Raw genomic sequence first — 21,313 nt, 5'->3', positions numbered from 1 at the left:
GTGTTTGGATCATATGGCAAACCAACAGAGTGAACGTTAGGAAAAGGCAAAGACTCCTTATGCATAGGTAGCCTGATCTTTCGTGTCGTATAAACCTTTGGCAGAAAGGTCCAAAAATGGTTCATCCTTATGAAGCAATAACGAATTCAGCAAACTGCTATTAATAACATTCCTCTCATAGCCACTAGATCAGCGGAATTCCACGCGCCACGCGTATCACTCACCTGCAAGACACCGTGATTTCAACTTTGGTGGCGGGGATGGCAGCTGTCAGAGGGTCGAATTCCCCTATACTCGCCATATTCAAGAAGCTGTTCATGGTGAAATATATAATGCTCTAGCAAATCCAGTGACTGCAGAAGAAGAAACTCGTTATGTTTACCATTCTGGTGGAAACACGACGGGGAGCTTGTGCGAAGCTGAAGCGTACGGAGGGGAGTCACACCACTTCACACGCTACGTCACAGGCGGGCTATGTGTTCAAGCGTGCGAGAATTCCGGCGAATCAAATTGTCGAGTGCATGTTACAGCTAAGATTGGCGTGATAGCGATTTCCTTATTGTTGTGGATGCTGAATTGGCAACGATTATCTCCCGTGCGCGCAATCTCTCTCTCCCTCTGTTTTTTTCTGCCTAGGGAAGAAAATCTGTAAAAACGTAAAGCGTAAAATAAACAATCATAGAATTTCACGCAATCTGAAAATATGTATACAACCTGGAAATATGCCCATAATGTGCCATCTCTCTCTCTCTCAACAAATTCTTAAGAAAAATCATGTCATTAGATCTTGCTGGACAGAAATATGAGTGCATGCCAAGGTAAATTCTCTCTCTCTCTCTCTCTCTCTCTCTTTCTCTCTGTAGACAGTAAATTCTAAAATAATCATACCATATTCCATAATAGAATTCACTGGACAAAGCCATCAGTATATATACACAATGATACTGAAATTCACTCCCACCCTCTCATCCCTCTCTCTGTTCTCTCTCTGACATGCTCTCTCTCTCTCTCTCACCCTCTCATCCCTCTCTCTTTTCTCTCTCTGACATACTCTCTCTCTCACCCTCTCATCCCTCTCTCTGTTCTCTCTCTCTCTCTCACCCTCTCATCCCTCTCTCCATAAAAAGCATCACTCTATACGTCAGTGAATTGTATAAACTAAACGTATAATATCCATTTATAAAGCTGGTATAGAAAAACGGATGACTCACCCGAGACACAGTCAGTGAAAACGTTGACCTTTGACCCCCGTGTCCATCATCATCTGATCCCGCAGATGGATTCATGCCACCGGGCGGCTGTGATTCATCGTGCCGTTTCCTCCGACTCCTCTCACAGTGGTGTCTCCTCTGAAGGGGCAGGTCGACTCTTTTCTCTTTTCTCTTTTTTTTATCATTTTTATCAAAGCCTGTAAATGATCTTGATTAGCTTAATCAGGTGCTTTAGATAAGAGATGGAAAGAATCTCTTCGGAGAGGATAAGGGACGGCTAGCCGAAGGGAATAATTCTTTGTGCCACGTGAACAAATTCAGATCCTTATCTCTCAAATTTATCCAAACAAGCTCAGTATCTCTTCAGTGTATATCATTTCTGCACTAGTGTACCACCGAGGGCATACTTTCACAAAAGACAACTATTTAATTAGTCGTATAATTTAAATGTTTTTTCATTTGGCAGTGAATTCAATCTTAGGAACCCATAATCTGAATTGAAAAGAGATTAAGATAAAGGATGCATAGGTACAGGTTTCAGTCTTACGACATCTATATGAAACAGGTTCAGTTGTGAATTGTCTCCACCACAGTAAGTACAGTGTGGTGAGTGATTGCTCTGGACAGAATGTGACTTCACTTCAGGACCAAACACAGGAAAGACCATCTGGCCACACAGTGTCTTAAATGCCTGTTGGGTAGGAGGCAAGCACACAGCCCAGTGAACTAAAGCTGACCCACCTGCCTGAAGTCTACGGAGCAATATTACAAAGCTCTGAGTATCTCTGTGTAGATTCTAAGACTGATCTATTGCATTAAACTGCCATTAAAATGTTGCTGGAACAGCATGAATAACTGTCATTTTATTATTACACACAAAAGCACCTTTTCTCCCCATTTCACAAAATTAGCTGGTAGACCTGGCAGTAATTTAAGTAAATGTCAAGCAATAAATGGAACAACAGGACAAACAAACATGTCCTTTCTTTCCTCTGTATTCTAAAATTCATCGCTCGTCAGGGTAATATGTCCTTTGGCCATTCATTTGATTGTACCTGTGCTGATGTCAGCGGTAGAGATTCAGTTCTAACCGAGATCGAGCCCTCAAAAGAATTTAATACAGACAGTGAAAAGGGGCGAAGCAACGAAAACGAGTCAGTCGGCTAGGTTGTGTCTTTGTAACACTATCATGCAAGCAATTCAGAAGACCAATGATAGCACTAGGACTTTTCACAGACAAAACCAGGCCTCTCGCTTAGCTCTTCCTGGAGGTACTGTCATTAGGATACGCCTGGCTGGTTTAGACCATCAAGCCAGAGATAATTAGCACAAGTTTAAGGAAAATGAGAAAGGAACTGGTCTGCTTTAGGGGCTGAACTCAGGAGTTAGCACCCCTGTCTAAAAATAGACTGATTAAGTAAGTCCCATCGGTGTGTGTGTGTGTGTGTGTGTGTGCGCGCGCGTGTGTTTGTAATAATTACCTCTTTTGGAGAGAATCACAGAATTATGAGCGAGAGAGCAGAAAAAAACACGAGATATTAAAAAAAATATTGGTTGGTACGTTTCGTTCCAAAAGGGAACTACCTCCGTAAATTTCTAGTCTCAGTGCTTGTACCATAAAATATGTATCGAAACAAAGAAATAAACCGACAGGGACTTGTCACGTTTTGTCCTTACTTTAACACGTCCATCCGTAAAGAAAAGAAGGGATATTTTCAAAGAGAATGAACACGTCGCCGTCAGTGATTGTAAATATTTCAGTAAGGGGTTTTTTTTTCTGCTCGTATCAAAATGTCCATATCGCAAGAACAGGATGCGTAGCTGCGGCACTTTGGAGACAGTTCTTCTCGTCCGCATTTCACTCGCCTGTCTCCAGGTGTGAGAACATTATGCTAATACACGGAGGCAGGTGGAAAGAGAGCGAACACCTGCACACTAATGGATAACAAATATTAAATATGACTTCAGCCAAGTGAGAGAAGTCGAGTACCTATTTACGCATTTGTTTCGTGCAAAAAAGGTACATGGATGTTGTCTGAATCTCATTCCTGACGTTGGAGAAATGCTCTATAATAGGCACGGCATAACTTCAGCTAAGATGAGGTCTGAATAAGGAAGCATCTACAGCGTCTTTGCTGATGGTAAAATAAATAAATAAATAAATAACTGAATGCACCTGGTACTTTTGTACAATTATGAGTTACGAGTTTCATATTAGAAAACTGAGTGTCCAGAGAACAGTTACAAAACACCTCTGGGTTAAACAGACCTCTGGATGTAATCATCCACAGTGCGTTCTTATTACTCTCTGGACAGATATAAACGGTTGCGGTAGTGCCCTCTGGTGGGATAGCAGTGAATTACAAGGAGAGAAAGCTGAGATGGAGCACCTCTTCGTACGGTGGCTTCAAGCTTCCAAGACCAAGATTTTGAGACACAAAACTTTTCATCGGCTCATTTTCTTCGATTTTCCATGCAAGTATGATGGAGAAAAGTGTAAAACAGACCATTCCAGGCTTTACTTTGAATCTTTTTACCCAATGAAATAAGAGAGTGAGATGACAACCAGGGGCTGCTTTTGACAGATGGCATTTAATTCAAGTGACATCTGACATTCAAATCTCTAAAGAGTCAGCCAGTGTCCTCATCCAACTAAAACTTCCAGTGGAATTCACAGACTCATAAATTACATACAACTTAAAACAAGACCAGGGCATATCAGTACTCTACACAGGACTGGCCAACACTGAGAGAAAAGCCTTAAACCGAGATGTCGATTATGAATAGAGAACTGTTAATGCACAGTCTTAAACAGACTACCCCAATCCTGGACCTCTTGCATCCTCCAAAACCTATCAAGGTTTCGTTCACTGATTTATGATTCAAGTACAGTTTAAGACATCACAATATGTAAAGCTGGTTCTGGCGCTGGGAACTAAAACATACTTTGTGAGGAGTCTACTGTCAACTGCAGTTAAAAGTCAGGAGCAGAATGGAGAAAAAAAAACAATCACTCTCATTATAATAAGAACTAGTTTGACATGTAGACCAAGATACTTAAAGGTACAGAGAGACCAGGATTGGGTACGTAATGCTCTACATAGATTAGGTTTACAGGCACAGAGTTTGCTCCTCTCCACATACAGGCAAGTATATACACAATACGAATCTAGTGTTTTTTATCTCTATGCTATGCTGACCTCACTCGCGCGTCTGAGCGGGAGCTCTCACAAAGTGAAAGGTGAATGTGTAGGCTTTAGCAGCGACAAATGTCATTTCACACAGGAAATAGTTTCAACAGTACTCGAGTAAGTGATGAAAAGTACAGGTCAAAACAACACAAATACAGAGTGAGCATAGAGAAAACTACTGAGATAATCAGTGTGATATGCATACAGTTAGGTACAGAGCTGAGTAAATTAAGAGCCAGAGAGAGAGAGAGAGAGCAAGAGAGAGAGAGAGAGAGAGCTGTTTGAGTTTCGCTTCTTCTCAAGGAGTATATATTGTTAGTGTATATGCTATCCAGTTGAGAACTACAGTAAAGGTGGGTTACACACACTTTGGTCACCAATGTTTTATATAGACGATTACAATGTGGTGAACACACGGAGAGACACAGTTTAAAGGCATTGTGATTCCAGTTAATCCAGGCAAAGCCAGTTTTCACTGAATTAAACCTCGCAGTTCAGCATGAGGCCACAGGCAAGAATCGCTTCCAAAGAATCAGAGAAAGTTCTAGAACCCTCCGCGCAAGTCCAGAGAACTGAGGCACTGAGACCAGCTACAGAACCACAGTTCCCGTTCGATCTGAATTCACCGGGGCCCTGTGAGTTGAGCCAGCCTGACCACTCAGCGTATATTCAGTCAAAAAACTCTGAAACTGAGAGATAGACAAACAGAAGTCAAGCTAAAAGGAGCTTTATTTTGCAGGAGTGTGTTTTGCGACGCTGTCTTCAGAGTCAACACACTTGTAAGACACAAGCTTAGGGGGAAAGTGCCAGAAAAGGAGCCAGAATCAGGTCTTTTGGGCGTAACCAGAATTCCTCGTTTGGTTACAGTACGTCACAGATCCAGTATGTTCGTTCAGTCGTCACGGTAACGTTGAAGGGTCGTAGCATTGGTCATTAGATTGGGAGTTTCCACGTGTGAGGTCAAAGTGCAAAGTGGCTTTGGCTGCCGAGTTGCCACGGTGACGCTGATGGACAAAATTGCACACCAACGGTCAGCTGCTGGCGTGCTACAGTCAGTTGCTGGCGACTTCGTCGGCGTTGTCAGCCGCGTCTATAGTGCTGTCTAGTCCCCCTTTCGCACGCCAGATCTTCACTGTCCGGTCACTGATGGGAACACAAATCAGCCAATAGTTAATACACCACCGACGACGGTGGCATCAGAGAAGCGTTTATTAAGTCTAAAGGCCAGAGAACATTCCATGTATAATAATACACGAAAAGGACTAAGACTAGCTGGTTCACATAATCGTACGCAGTGAAGAGGTGATGATGAGCTGTCTGTAGAGTATGATGAGGCAATTTGCTGACTGTAGCCTTTTTTTTTAGATCCTTTGTGTGTGTGTGTGTGTGTGTGTGTTACTCACTCTGAGGCTGTAAACAGCTGAGAGTTGTTGGTAGAGATGGCGTTGATTGGGCTTTCGTGCCCTCTGAGTTCTCCAAGTGATGAGAGCGTGTCCGTGTGCCAGAGTTTGAGCACGCCACCCCGACAGCCACTGAGCAGGGCAGCTGAACCGGGCACTATGCCCAGAGCACACACCCAGTCACGGTGGGCATTGGGCACCTGCTGCAGGAGCACACAACACACCGCTTCAGCCAGCATACTTAATGACTCTCAAACACACACACCTGCATACACGCACACATACATACATACACACTCACTCACAGACACACACAACACACCGCTTCAGCCAGCATACTTAATGACTCTCAAACACACACACCTGCACGCACACACATGCATACACGCACACATACATACATACACACTCACTCACAGACACACACACACACCGCTTCAGCCAGCATACTTAATGACTCTCAAACACACACACATACATACACACTCACTCACAGACACACACAACACACCGCTTCAGCCAGCATACTTAATGACTCTCAAACACACACACCTGCATACACGCACACACATGCATACACGCACACATACATACATACACACTCACAACACACCGCTTCAGCCAGCATACTTAATGACTCTCAAACACACACACCTGCATACACGCACACATACATACATACACACTCACTCACAGACACACACAACACACCGCTTCAGCCAGCATACTTAATGACTGTTAATCTCTCAAACACACACACCTGCACGCACACACATGCATACACGCACACATACATACATACACACTCACTCACAGACACACACAACACACCGCTTCAGCCAGCATACTTAATGACTCTCAAACACACACACCTGCATACACGCACACATACATACATACACACTCACTCACAGACACACACAACACACCGCTTCAGCCAGCATACTTAATGACTGTTAATCTCTCAAACACACACACCTGCACGCACGCACATGCATACACGCACACATACATACATACACACTCACTCACAGACACACACACACACCTGCACACATACAAACATAGACACACTCGTACAAACGTATACACACAGGCACGCATGCACGTGCACACACACACACTCTCTTTCTCTCTCATTCAAACACACTGTCATAATGACCCATGGGCACCCGCCACAGGACAACAGCAGAGTTAATGCGTATCTTTTATCATTTACAGACTGTTTATGTGACCAGTTGACTGAACAGCTGATTGACTGATTGATTGAATGATTGATTGATTAACTGTTTGGCTAAATGATTGATTGATTGATTCATTCATTCATTCATTCATCGATCGATCGATTGATTGATTGACTGACTGACTGATTACCTGCAGCAGGTCTTGACGGGACAGGTCCCATTTCTTGATGCCGTTGTCTCTGGAGCCACTGAACAGGCAGTCTCCCTGTACCACCAGAGACTCAATGCCATCATAGTGCGGAGGCTCAAAGTTATGAGTGGGAACAATGCTGCCCAGTGCCCCCTCTGTCACGTCAAACATCTACAGACCCAAAAACACACAGGTCTTTATTAATTCATACCCTTTACATGCTTACCTGTTTTTTTAACAATCTGTTGGTTCTTGAAGTATAAATAGACCATACAAAACAGACACTTCCTCATACACACACACACACACAGAGTCACCTTGATGTAATGATCCTTGGAGCCTGTGAAAACTAGATCCTGGCCGACACCGCTCCGATCCACTGTCAAACACATGACTGGACCAAGATGACCTGTCAGCTTCCCTGTGGATGCAAACCTGAGAGAGAGAGAGACAGGCAGACAGACAGACAGACAGAAAGAGAGAGAGAAAGAGTTGACATAAACTTTTGCCTAAAACCTCTTGAGAGGTGAAGTACAAAATGAAAGACTCAAGACCTAAGACTTAAGTTGAGAGCTCTACCTCCTCAGGTCCCACATCCGTACAGAGTTTCCAGCCGCAGCGTAGAGAACAGTACCCGCTGGGTTCAGAGCTATCTGGTTGATCTGGTTCTCTCCGGCCGGGATGGTCATGGATCGGCTAGTGCTGGCTGCGCAAATGTCACCGGGCGACACCTGACCCGAAGACCTGCAGTGCACACGCACAGAGAGCGTCGACAAGACGTGGAAAAATCAGACGGCCGCGTCATTGCTGGGCGCAGGCAAAGCGAGTGTGTGCTGCGCAAGCACTCACGTGAGAGTGCGGATGCACTTCGCCGAATCGCGGATGTCCCACACTTTAATGTAGGAGGTGGAGACGGTGAAGACCAGGCTGGAGCTGTAGCGTACCGACACGACGTTGTTCGGATGCCCGGCCAGAGACATGATCTCCTGCCCAGTCACCAGATTCCACACCTTACAGGTCCGGTCTGGGTCGGGAGAGGGACGAGCGCTGAGACCCATTGGGCTCATAAATAATACACAGAGACACACAGCGAGAGGGCGCAAAAGTGAGAGACAGAGAGAGAGAGAGAGAGAGGGAGGGAGAGAGAGAGAGAGAGAGAGGGAGAGAGAGAAAAAGAGAGGGAGGGAGGGAGAGAGAGAGAGAGAGGGAGAGAGAGAAAAAGAGAGAGAGAGAGGGAGAGAGAGAGAGAGAGAGACAAAGAGAAAGAGAGAAAGAGAGAGAGTGATGATATAGTTGAAGGAGAGTAACCTTTGGATCCGGTGAACAGGAGGTCATCAGTAGAGTCCACACACAGTACTGCTTTACTGTGTCCCTCTGCCACATGGACACACTGCAGCGCCCCCCCACGACTGCTCTTAGACACTGGTACAGGGTTTATCACACCTCTGACAAACACACACACACACACAGAGCGGTGTCACAACAGAGAAAGCAGTAATCACATTGCTCTTCACCTTACCAAACTCAGATAGAGCATGCAGCTAACACACAGGCACACACACACACATACACACACATACACACACAAACAGAGAGAGAGAGAGAAATATAGTGACCCTAGCAAAACACATCATACGACAGGCATGTGTCATGCAAATGCATACTCAGACTCCAGCCAGACAGCTGCAAACATGCTGCAAAATAAATATAGAATGGAAAAAAAAGAAACACCCAAAATATAAATAAAGAATAAGAATGGGTTTCTGATAAAGCATCCACAGAAAGAGAGAGAGAGTTCAGAGCAAACCGTTGTTCTCCGTTGCAGATGCTATGTGTGTAGCTTGGATCCATCCTCCAACCCTTCCACTGACTAAACCCATCTGATTATTACCCATTTCCCAAACCCCACCTGATTCAGCTACAGGAAACAAAGTCACAAACTCGTCTGATTAAAAAGCATTCCCAAACCCGGCAGACACAAAGTCACAAACCCGTCTGAGAATCAGGTCATTAGAGAAACTGAGGATAGCAGATTCAATATCAGCATGAAACCTGCACGTGTGTGACAACAGAACCAAAAGTACCAGATACACACACGCACACGCACACGCACACGCACACACACACACTCTCATAGACACAGCCAGAGCCGCAGACATACACATTAACCCCACCCCCCACAAACACACACACCCACAGCCACATATACACACACACACGCACGCACGCACACGCACGCACACACACACACTCTCATAGACACAGCCAGAGCCGCAGACATACACATTAACCCCACCCCCCACAAACACACACACCCACAGCCACAGATACACACACACACACAGCCACATATACACACACACACGCACGCACGCACACGCACGCACACACACACACTCTCATAGACACAGCCAGAGCCGCAGACATACACATTAACCCCACCCCCCACAAACACACACACACAGCCACAGATACACACACACACACAGCCACAGATATACACACACACGCGCACGCGCGCACGCGCGCGCACACACACACACACACACACACACACACACACACACTAACTGAGCTGGCTTTAGGACAATCATACAAGAACTAGGAATCCCGGGCAGTCCCTCTCCTCTGATCTGTAAACACTCATCGTTAAATAACAGATTCTGGTCTTAAGAGTAGAAATAAAAAGTAAAAGATTCAGACAATAACAGGAGAAGTTGTTTCATTTTTTCTCCTTCGTTATCCTTCATCTCTTCATCTTAATTCTATCTCATAGTTAATGTCTGGTGCTACCCTCATCCTCTGTTGTTTTTAGCTCTACGCTGGCCTAGTTTACTCTTTGTTTAATGATGCCGTAACCTCTCCTACTTCTGCTGCTGATAGTCTGTCCCTCTGAGCCAGTCTGTCAAACGCAGGAACACATCCTGTCGCTCCTGACCACACAAAGCTGGGGAAGGGGGCGGGGACAAGCAGGCCTCTGAGCTCCTCCTATCACAGCCGCACATGTTGACACATTAGCATAGGAACGAACAGACACATGTGCACACACACACACACACACACACGTACACACACGCACATACGCGCGCGCACACACACACACACACACAACACATTCATTCACTACTGACTGATTAATCAGGTCTAATTCTGGAGGTTATAACTGCAGCTAACATGTGAACGCACTGTCATGGTAAATCTCGGGTGTGTTAGTGCAGAACGCCACAAAAGGGGAAAAACAACGTGACCAGTGCTAGGAGCCTTTAGCCATGTTTCCCTTCACCTGGAGCTACTGCTCGCATGGTGTCCATTTTCAGACAGCAACCAGAGAAACAGTGAGTTAGTGCAGTCCACAATATATAAGAAGTATATATCTGAATTAGAGGCACGTGGAGGCAAAAGAGAGGCAAGTGGAACACTGAATGTACTTTGTTAATTTAGGGGAAACTAACAAACTTAAAAGGTTTAATGTGGCAATAGCACAGGGCTAAAATAATCAGAGTGACAGCTTTCTCATTCCTTTGTATCCGTATATATAAATGATAAATAAAGAGCATTAATGTTGGGTTTTTTTTTCCAACAGGAATCACAACATGGGAATGAAACTCTGTAACTTCATGTGTAACTTTCCAATATACTCTACAGTAGTGTTTATATGCTGGTTTGCATTGGGCTCAATCTTTTTATTTGCAGGGTTTTATCCCTTTTACATTCAGTGTAGGACTTGTGATTTGTTCATCACCCCAGGCATTGTTGATTAACTCAAGGAGCATGCTTTTTTTTCCCCCTTCTTTTTCCAAAAGCTGAAAATTGCAATTTTTCCAGTTGACAGCACTCTCTATAAATCTTAACATCGTGTATGCTGCTTTCCATACCAACCACAATATTACAAACAATCCCATCTAACCAAACTGTCTGCAGAGGGTAAACCAAATTAACTATAGTAAAAAAAAAATACTTTTGATGGGTTATTGATTGTGAAAAGCAGTACACACAAGAGGAATCCAAAGCCTTGATTTGAAATATGTCAGAATGTGGCAGGACGGTACTCCAACCACCAGGGCGGCGCTAGCTCTTACTGTTTGATCTCCGCGATCCTAACCCTGTCGGCCGCCGCTTGTCCCTTGTCATAGGTCTTCCTGCGGGTGAGAGGGGATGGTTCTGGAACTCTCTTTTCCGCCCCGGGCGGAGGCCTGGAGCCAGAGCTGACATTTTTAGTTCCGTTAGCAACGCAAAAGACAAAAAGATCAAATGAAACAGAAGCACTGAACAGAAAAAAAAAAAAATAAAAAAAATAAAATAAAAAAAAATAACAAGGATGGTGGGCAGGCGGTCGGGAGACAGCAAACACGTGCACACACAACCTTACCTGTTACCGATATATATCTGTACCGATATCATTATTAAGTTCCTTACCACACTTTAAGTGTGAGGACAGGCCATCTCAAAACTCTATACTAAGGACCTCCCCTCTTCTTCACTGAACTAAGCTGTAGAATTAGCATTAAATGCCTATTAGTGAACATGGTCTCAATGTAGAAGCCAATGCAAAATCGTATGGATCATTATGGATCAGTAACGCTGGGAGCCAATCAGGTGTGTTTTTGGGCTTGTGTGGCCAGAGCAAAATATGAGAGGTATTTCATGTTAACTAGAGTTATGCCACATTTGGTGTGTAAAACTCATTATAAAGAGGTGGGGTTTTTTTTTTGGGGGGGTTTTTTTGTCTGTTTGCTCTGCCCTGTTGAGTTATGCTGTAAAAGCAAAGGGTGGAGACACTAGTGTTGTTAATTAAACATCAAGAGGGAGGGAGCAGCAGTGAGGTCACGCGGGAAGTGAAGTTGCGTGGTTAGCTATCAGGTGCCCAGCCTTCAAAGCACCAGACTTACATGCTACCCATTTTGGAAGACAAGCCAGTGGGAGGGGCCACAAAGTCCCTGTCTCTGACTGACATTCCCGAAGATTCTGACTCTCCACCCCCTTCTGGAGTCTCAGTCATAGGGTGGAGAGGGGCGGGGAAATCTCCAGTGGGCGTGTCTGGGCCGGAGTCACAGCTGTTGGCGTAGAGTAACTCCATCTGGGTGGTGGTCCTCCTGCGGGCCTACGGGAGGCAAGTGTAGCACTTGTGTAGCACAGAGTTTCACTATGTGACAAACTTTTAGTACAAACATGAACAACGTTTTTTGTGTGTGTGTGTGTGTGTGTGTGTGTGTGTGTGTGTGTGTGTGTGCCAGTTCTATGCATTGCTAGACAAAAATCCTATGTGCGAGTCAGAATACGCTGAAACTGCGGAATACACTGAAACTGCTTCCACTGCACAGTTCCACAGGGATAACACAGCTGTCGACTGGACATAAATGTGCTGATGGTATACAGCCCAGCAGACACAGCCTGTGTGACCAGAGAGTTAGGGTTCGTCCTTACCATATTTACTTGATAGTTTATAAATGAGGGCTGAAAGCTTTGAGGGCCATACCTTGCTCCTGGTTTTGGTTTCCCCACACAGCTTCATTAGGTCAGAGGCCAGGGTGCTGCATTGTGGGACAAACGCGAGTATGTGTTCACTCTTACTTCATATCAAACAACACATATCAAACACATTACAGCTGTGAACTCACAATAGAACACTGGGGAAAAGCAAGAAAGGGGAGGAGCTTTATTACCACTGTGTACTGAGGGTCTGACAGACAGGGGCCTGGGTGTACATAGTTTAAGCTATAATGTAACACTGTACATGTATTTGAGGTATGTGATAAGGCGAATTTTAGTATTCTATATCAGTTTCATTTACAGAGGGGGGGGGGGGGGGGGGGGAACTTACTTTCCCTCTGCAGTGGGACTCTGGGTTGATTCATCACTACTGCTGTCATCTCCATTTTCTGAAAAAACAAACAAAATGGTAAATATCAACATAAACAACAAGGCTCTACTGTACTGTCTCTAATGTACTGTGCTTTGACTATGACAGTGGAGAAATGTATGTATACCATGTGTGTGCTTTTTTTTCTTGAAGAGTCTGTGTTTGGAAACATTATGCTGTCACACAAGAACATTTAATGAGAGCAGTCATCTCATTGGTGTGTTATGTAAATTATTACTAACTTTACGAAAGTTCGCCATTCGCAAACAAAGAAAGCGAATGAGGGTCACGTCAGCCAGCGGGTGCCATGTTACTCAGTTACTGAGAAAAAACACGACCATACCGTTTCCAGGCATGTCCAGACGATCTCAGATCCAGAGATAAAATATGTCCAAGTTAAGTAGCCAAGTACAATGGGTGTGGGTGGGGGGGGGGGGATGGGTCAGGGAAGGGGGGAGGGAGAGGGGAAACGGACTCCTAAATTAAGCGGGGGTCAGCAAGATCATTAGTACATTGTTCCCTCAGGTCCTCACCTACATGAACCAACTGGAACAAAGTGCTTGTTTCCGCCTGCTAATGGGGCGTCAGGGACTTTCCGCTAATTTCATCGGTTAGCATGGCGCTAAAAGCGATTCTGCAGAAAGTACAAGTCTAGCGGGTTTAAAGGGGCGGGGGGGAGGGAAGTGGTGAGGGGGGGGGGGAGGTGGCATAGGGAAAGCTGGACAGATGGAGGGAAGCCAGATAGCGTTACACCTCATGCATCAGCCCATGTTCTGTACTTGTAGCCTTCTGGTTAGTCTAAGGAGGGTGTTCATGCATTCATTAGCGAGTATGGAGGAGCTGGCGTCTTTACTCACCTAAAGGCATGTTACCTAACTCTGTTTCAATTCAGGCCCAAGAGGGGGAACAGAAAACAAAGGCAACACACAAATCAAAACGTGTTCCCCCAGATGAGACTAAATCAAATAAAGAAATAATTAATTAAAAAAAAAAAAATCTAAATTAAAGGAGGGAAGCGACATCCGCTTTTCAGCAGAGCACCCCCCAACACAGTGAATAGATGCTGTCGAATTCTGATCATTAAGATGCGGAGGGCATTTCGGTGACATTTACAGCCGGAAATTTCAGCTCAGTTCTCACAGATTGGTCATCCTCATTATCATTTGCCTGACCTTCAGCCCAGCATCTATTCGAAAATAAACTCAAACCAATAAAACTGCGGGACATCTGTTCTGATCATGCTGTGGACCTTGACTGCCCAGTCCTGCTACTGCAAAGACCAGTATGGCTGCGTATCGCTTCTATTAAACTGAAAATTCACTCCATAAACTCAACAATATAACTATAAAAAAAACAGCATTAATGAATCCCATAAAATCAAATGAAATTCAGACAAAATTCACACAGCTTGAAGCTTAACATTTCAGTCAAACTGCAGGTAATTGGTACTACCTATGGTGTGTTAATGTAGTAATATTGGTTGGAGTTGGGTGTGACATTGTTTGCTCTCAGTGGCAGAGCTGGGCAGTCTGGTCTTTGGCTGTTAACTGCGGAAGGGCCTGGTCAGCACACTGGGTTCCATGGAGGATGGGCTCTGCTGATGAAGAGCTGGTACCTTGCAGTGCGTTTCCTAGCAGAGCATCCAGCTCTGGGTTAAATTCAGCTTTCTCCTTCAGCATGTGGAAGAGCAGCTGGTTCTGAGTGGCACTGTTGATCTCCGTCTGCTTCAGACGACCCTCTAACACCTTGATCTGAGATTCCTTCTGAGCTGCCTGCAGACCCTGAGAACCAACACCAGTATGACTTCAGACGGTATGACTTCAGACAGTATAACCTCAGACAGAATGACTTCAGATACTATAATTCAGACAGTGTGACTTCAGACAGTACGACTTCAGACAGTATGATTTCACAGATCAGACAGTATGACTTCACACTTAAGACAGTATAACTTCAGACAGTATGACTTCAGACACTATAACTTCAGACAGTATGACTTTAGACAGTACGACTTCAGACTGTATGATTTCACAGATCAGACAGTATGATTTCACAGATCAGACAGTATGACATCAGATGGCATGACTTCAAACTGTATGACTTCAGACTCACTAAGAGTAACTGAGAGCAGGCTTTGTGCTCATACCTTATTAATTGCCATAGACATGAAGTGATCCAGCAGGAAGCGAGCCTCTGACAGGGTGCAGGCGCCGACTACTGCAGAAACCTCCACTGCATCTCCTTCCTCCTGCAATGTCATTCAAAGTTCTCCAAATGAATCAGGCACCATTACAAAGCACCCTCTGTCTCTCTGGGAGAATCAAACATGACAATTTCAAGTTTCAAGTTTCAAGTTTATTTAGAGCCCAGTATCACTGTTTACAGTCTCAAAGGGCTTTACATGCCACAACAATCAAAATCAAAATCCCTCTCTATTTTCTCATTACTGATCTGAAAGAAGTGAACTTACAGAGTATTACAGAGTGAATCAAATGTTCTTTGGGAACTGACATTGAGAAATAGAAACAGGTTTAAGAAATGCTAAATAAGGAACAGAATTATGCATACTCCCATACCAATGCAGTGAGAATCATTTTGAAAGAACCAAATCAACATCATTAATATGAGGTGACATTAAGAGTAATGTTCCTTGATGAATCCTCAAAAATACACAAAGACATGAACTAGTCTGAGAGTCATTTAGAACGAACTGAATCAATAGGAGAGTCAATTTGAAAGAGTCGACTCCTTCCGTGGTGCGAACTGACTCACCTTAGCCTCCTCCATCTGCATGATGTTGGCCTGACAGTCGGCTATGCTATCGTTAATGTAGTCGATGTTGGCAAGCAGGGACTCGAGCTCCTCGTTCAGGGACTGGACCGCTTTCTCTGCCTCCGGACCCTCTGCCAACATCTTATCCCTCTTCTTCGTCACCTTGTCACGACGTCGAGTCAGCTCCTCCCGTTGCTATGGGATACACGGAGAGAAGAGATGGAGAGTTAGGTCTTAAATACAAAGGATACAAGGCTTTGTAGAGTCTTTTTTTTTTTTTTTTTTTAAAAATGCTAGGCTTTTGATTTAAAGAGATGATTCTTATCAAAAATCAAAAGTAATTATACAAAAAAAAATGAAACTGTCTGAAAGACTATCAAACAAATAAACTGTCTGTATTGGCTCAGTAAAAAATGGGTAAAAGAAAACATCAAAAACTGCTATTTGAAACTGATATTTGTAATTGGAATTTAGACTTTACAGGGGGTTATTTTTGTGCCGTCAAATGAAGCACATTTCTGAATTGCATAACGACTCTAATATACAATGTCTGCTGTTGCTATGGCAATAGGCACCTTCAGTAGGCGGTTCATGTCGTTCTCCATGTTAGAGATGGTCATGCGTTGCATTATGACATCAGAGATGCGGCGTTCGAGACTCTGCCATTTTCCCCGAGCCACCCTGGTGGAGTACACCCCCGCCGACCTACGGTGGTACAGTCTGAAAACACACAAACACACACACACACAAAACACTCATACATAAGAGTCATGACCAAAACATACAAACAATAATGACAATGAAGAGCAAAAAGATCTGGTCAAAGAGGACTTTGAGCACACACATACTATAAACACACACAGACACACACACACACACAAAGACACACACACACTCATCTGTTACCTGGTTCCGTTGGTAGCAGTGGACCCAGACTGTGTTCGGCCTGAAGGAGGGCGGTGTGCAGAATCTTGGAGAGGCTCTGGCAGGCTGACCTTTCGACTGACCTTTCCAGACATGGGTCTGACCTGCCTCCTCAGAGCTGTGACCTGTCAGAGACACACAGCAGTGTGAATACAGAACACAGAGGGTACAGGGAGGAGGTGAGTTTACTGAAGGCTTGGAGTCTATACACAGATAGCACAGGGAGGTGATTTTACGGAGGTTTTGGAGTCTATACACAGACAGCACAGGGAGGTGATTTTACGGAGGTTTTGGAGTCTATACACAGACAGCACAGGGAGGTGATTTTACTGAGGTTTTGGAGTCTATACACAGACGGCACAGGGAGGTGAGTGGACGGAGGTTTTGGAGTCTATACACAGACGGCACAGGGAGGTGAGTGGACGGAGGTTTTGGAGTCTATACACAGACGGCACAGGGAGGTGATTTTACGGAGGTTTTGGAGTCTATACACAGACGGCACAGGGAGGTGATTTTACGGAGGTTTTGGAGTCTATACACAGACGGCACAGGGAGGTGAGTGGAAGGAGGTTTTGGAGTCTATACACAGACGGCACAGGGGAGGTGATTTTATGGAGGTTTTGGAGTCTATACACAGACGGCACAGGGAGGTGAGTGGACGGAGGTTTTGGAGTCTATACACAGACGGCACAGGGAGGTGAGTGGACGGAGGTTTTGGAGTCTATACACAGACGGCACAGGGAGGTGATTTTACGGAGGTTTTGGAGTCTATACACAGACGGCACAGGGAGGTGATTTTACGGAGGTTTTGGAGTCTATACACAGACGGCACAGGGAGGTGAGTGGACGGAGGTTTTGGAGTCTATACACAGACGGCACAGGGAGGTGATTTTACGGAGGTTTTGGAGTCTATACACAGACGGCACAGGGAGGTGAGTGGACGGAGGTTTTGGAGTCTATACACAGACGGCACAGGGAGGTGAGTGGACGGAGGTTTTGGAGTCTATACACAGACGTCACAGGGAGGTGATTTTACGGAGGTTTTGGAGTCTATACACAGACGGCACAGGGAGGTTCAAGTTCAAGTTCAAGTTCAAGTTCAAGTTTATTTAGAGCCCAATATCACTGTTTACAGTCTCAAGGGGCTTTACAGGCCACAACAGTCAAATCAAAATATGACGGCACCCCCTGACTTAATCCTCATGGCGGGCAAGAAAAAACTCCCCAAAAACCCAAGAGGGAAATGGGAAAATGGGAGAAATCTTGAGGAGGACCACAGAGAGAGGAGACCCCTCCTTGGTCAGACAGGTGTGCAATAGGTGCCGACCACGTGGGCAGTTACAGCTGAAAATAAGGTGAGTGGACGGAGGTTTTGGAGTTTGTAAACATAGAGCATGTGTGGCTACTTTACACCACAGAGGGCTCTGATTGGTGGGGCGTTTTGAGGGACTGACTAATAATTCTTCTCTGTTAGTGTGTGATAGGGGTGTGTTGGGTGAGGTGATGTGTGTGATGGGGTGTGTTGAGTAAGGTGATGTGTGTGATGGGGGTGTGTTGAGTGAGGTGATGTGTGCGATAGGGGTGTGTTGAGTGAGGTGATGTGTGTGATGGGGTGTGTTGAGTAAGGTGATGTGTGTGATAGGGGTGTGTTGAGTAAGGTGATGTGTGTGATGGGGGTGTGTTGAGTGAGGTGATGTGTGTGATAGGGGTGTGTTGAGTGAGGTGGTGTGTGTGATAGGGGTGTGTTGAGTGAGGTGATGTGTGTGATAAGTGTGTGTTGAGTGAGGTGATGTGTGTGATAGGGGTGTGTTGAGTGAGGTGATGTGTGTGATAGGGGTGTGTTGAGTAAGGTGATGTGTGTGATAGGGGTGTGTTGAGTAAGGTGATGTGTGTGATAGGGGTGTGTTGAGTGAGGTGATGTGTGTGATAGGGGTGTGTTGAGTGAGGTGATGTGTGTGATGGGGTGTGTTGAGTAAGGTGATGTGTGTGATGGGGCGTGTTGATTAAGGTGATGTGTGTGTTAGGGGTGTGTTGAGCGAGGTGATGTGATGTGTGTGATAGGGGTGTGTGAGTGAGGTGATGTGTGTGATGGGGGGGTGTTGAGTGAGGTGATGTGTGTGTTGGGGTGTGTTGAGTGAGGTGATGTGTGTGTTGGGGTGTGTTGAGTGAGGTGATGTGTGTGATAGGTGTGTTGAGTGAGGCGGTGTGTGTGATAGGGGTGTGTTGAGTGAGGTGATGTGTGTGATAGGGGTGTGTTGGGTAAGGTGATGTGTGTGATGGGGGTGTGTTGGTGAGGTGATGTGTGTGTTAGGGGTGTGTTGAGTGAGGTGATGTGTGTGATAGGGGTGTGTTGAGTGAGGTGATGTGTGTGATAACGGTGTGTTGGGTGAGGTGATGTGTGTGATAGGGGTGTGTTGAGTGAGGTGATGTGTGTGATGGGGTGTGTTGAGTGAGGTGATGTGTGTGATAGGGGTGTGTTGAGTGAGGTGATGTGTGTGATAGGGGTGTGTTGAGTGAGGTGATGTGTGTGATAGGGGTGTGTTGAGTGAGGTGATGTGTGTGATAGGGGTGTGTTGAGTGAGGTGATGTGTGTGATAGGGGTGTGTTGAGTGAGGTGATGTGTGTGATAGGGGTGTGTTGAGTGAGGTGATGTGTGTGATAGGGTGTGTTGAGTGAGGTGATGTGTGTGATAGGGGTGTGTTGAGTGAGGTGATGTGTGTGATAGGGGTGTGTTGAGTGAGGTGATGTGTGTGATAGGGGTGTGTTGAGTGAGGTGATGTGTGTGACAGGGTGTGTTGAGTGAGGTGATGTGTGTGATAGGGTGTGTTGAGTGAGGTGAGTGTGTGATGGGGTGTGTTGAGTGAGGTGATGTGTGTGATAGGGGTGTGTTGAGTGAGGTGATGTGTGTGATGGGGTGTGTTGAGTGGGGAGATGTGTGTGATAGGGGTGTGTTGAGTGAGGTGATGTGTGTGATAGGGGTGTGTTGAGTGGGGTGATGTGTGTGATAGGGGTGTGTGAGTGAGGTGATGTGTGTTTTGGGGGTGTGTGAGTGAGTGATGTGTGTGATGGGGTTGGGTAAGGTGATGTGTGTGATGGGGTGTGTTGAGTGAGGTGATGTGTGTGATAGGGGTGTGGAGTGATGTGGGTGGGGGGTGGGGTGGTGAGGTGATGTGTGTGATAGGGGTGCGTTGGGTAAGGTGATGTGTGTGATAGGGGTGCGTTGAGTGAGGTGATGTGTGTGATAGGGGTTGTTGAGTGAGTGATGTGTGTGATAGGGGATGTGTTGGGTGAGGTGATGTGTGTGATGGGGTGTGTTGAGTGGGGAGATGTGTGTGATAAGGGTGTGTTGGGTGAGGTGATGTGTGTGTTAGGGGTGTGTTGAGTGAGGTGGTGTGTGTGATGGGGGTGTGTTGAGTAAGGTGATGTGTGTGATGGGGTGTGTTGATTAAGGTGATGTGTGTGTTAGGGGCGTGTTGAGTGAGGTGATGTGTGTGTTAGGGGTGTGTTGAGTGAGGTGATGTGTGTGATAGGGGTGTGTTGAGTGAGGTGATGTGTGTGTTGGGGGTGTGTTGAGTGAGGTGATGTGTGTGATAAGGGTGTGTTGAGTGAGGTGATGTGTGTGATGGGGTGTGTTGAGTAAGGTGATGTGTGTGATAAGGGTGTGTTGAGTGAGGTGATGTGGTGTGATGGGGTGTGTTGAGTGAGGTGATGTGTGTGATGGGGGTGTGTTGAGTGAGTGTGTGTGATAGGGGTGTGTTGAGTGAGGTGATGTGTGTGTTGGGGGTGTGTTGAGTGAGGTGATGTGTGTGATAAGGCGTGTGTTGAGTGGGTGATGTGTGTGAATGGGGTGTGTTGAGTAAGGTGATGTGTGTGATAAGGGTGTGTTGAGTGAGGTGATGTGTGTGATGGGGTGTGTTGAGTGAGGTGATGTGTGTGATGGGGGTGTGTTGAGTGAGGTGGTGTGTGTGATGGGGGTGTGTTGAGTGAGGTGATATGTGTGTTGGGGGTGTGTTGGGTAAGGTGATGTGTGTGTTGGGGGTGTGTTGGGTAAGGTGATGTGTGTGATAGGGGTGTGTTGAGTGAGGTGATGTGTGTGACCAGGGTGTGTTGAGTGAGGTGATGTGTGTGAAAGGGGTGTGTTGAGCGAGGTGATGTGTGTGATGGGGTGTGTTGAGTGGGGAGATGTGTGTGATAAGGGTGTGTTGGGTAGGGTAATATGTGAGACCAGTGTGTGTTGGGGGGTGTGTTGAGATTAGAGTCATGTTTCACCTCCTCAGTCTTCCTGCGGAGAATGAGCTCCTGCTGTCTCTTCTGAGCCTCCAGTAACTTCAGCTGATGCTGCATGTGACAAAGGGGAGAGAGAGAGAGAGCGTTTAATAATCTACACATACACTGTACAGGTCTGCATGTGGTGAGAGAGAGAGAGCGCTTTATAATGTATGCATACACGGCACAGTTCTGCGTGCACACACACACACAACACACAAAGACTCATATACACACGCACACCACTCATTCATATGCACACAAACACACACGCAAATTTTTTACAACAGATATAAAACAGATAATGACAGATAA

General features: G+C 45.6%; 2 protein-coding genes across 2 annotated transcripts in view; both read right to left on the bottom strand.

The window, feature by feature from the left end:
- Positions 1-319, bottom strand: part of cpne8 (copine VIII) — a 34,626-nt gene extending 34,307 nt beyond the window's left edge. The window contains exon 1 of the mRNA XM_030790027.1: positions 225-319. Coding sequence (XP_030645887.1) covers positions 225-319 — 95 coding nt within the window. The remainder of the gene's footprint in view (positions 1-224) is intronic.
- A 5,135-nt stretch (positions 320-5,454) lies between these two features.
- kif21a (kinesin family member 21A) overlaps positions 5,455-21,313 on the bottom strand; it is a gene marked incomplete at its 5' end in the record, with an annotated part of 28,792 nt that continues 12,933 nt past the window's right edge. The window contains 18 exons of the mRNA XM_030790531.1: positions 5,455-5,545; positions 5,806-6,005; positions 7,177-7,347; positions 7,494-7,611; positions 7,756-7,920; positions 8,026-8,200; positions 8,485-8,621; positions 11,256-11,381; positions 12,066-12,277; positions 12,653-12,707; positions 12,998-13,055; positions 13,894-13,914; positions 14,652-14,817; positions 15,183-15,284; positions 15,809-16,003; positions 16,384-16,528; positions 16,715-16,857; positions 21,002-21,070. Coding sequence (XP_030646391.1) covers positions 5,455-5,545; positions 5,806-6,005; positions 7,177-7,347; positions 7,494-7,611; positions 7,756-7,920; positions 8,026-8,200; positions 8,485-8,621; positions 11,256-11,381; positions 12,066-12,277; positions 12,653-12,707; positions 12,998-13,055; positions 13,894-13,914; positions 14,652-14,817; positions 15,183-15,284; positions 15,809-16,003; positions 16,384-16,528; positions 16,715-16,857; positions 21,002-21,070 — 2,349 coding nt within the window. The remainder of the gene's footprint in view (positions 5,546-5,805; positions 6,006-7,176; positions 7,348-7,493; positions 7,612-7,755; positions 7,921-8,025; positions 8,201-8,484; positions 8,622-11,255; positions 11,382-12,065; positions 12,278-12,652; positions 12,708-12,997; positions 13,056-13,893; positions 13,915-14,651; positions 14,818-15,182; positions 15,285-15,808; positions 16,004-16,383; positions 16,529-16,714; positions 16,858-21,001; positions 21,071-21,313) is intronic.

Source organism: Chanos chanos, chromosome 13 (genome assembly GCF_902362185.1).
Source record: "Chanos chanos chromosome 13, fChaCha1.1, whole genome shotgun sequence".
NCBI lineage: Eukaryota > Metazoa > Chordata > Actinopteri > Gonorynchiformes > Chanidae > Chanos > Chanos chanos.
Note: the sequence above shows the minus strand (reverse complement) of the source record. Positions and strands in the feature narration are given on the sequence as shown.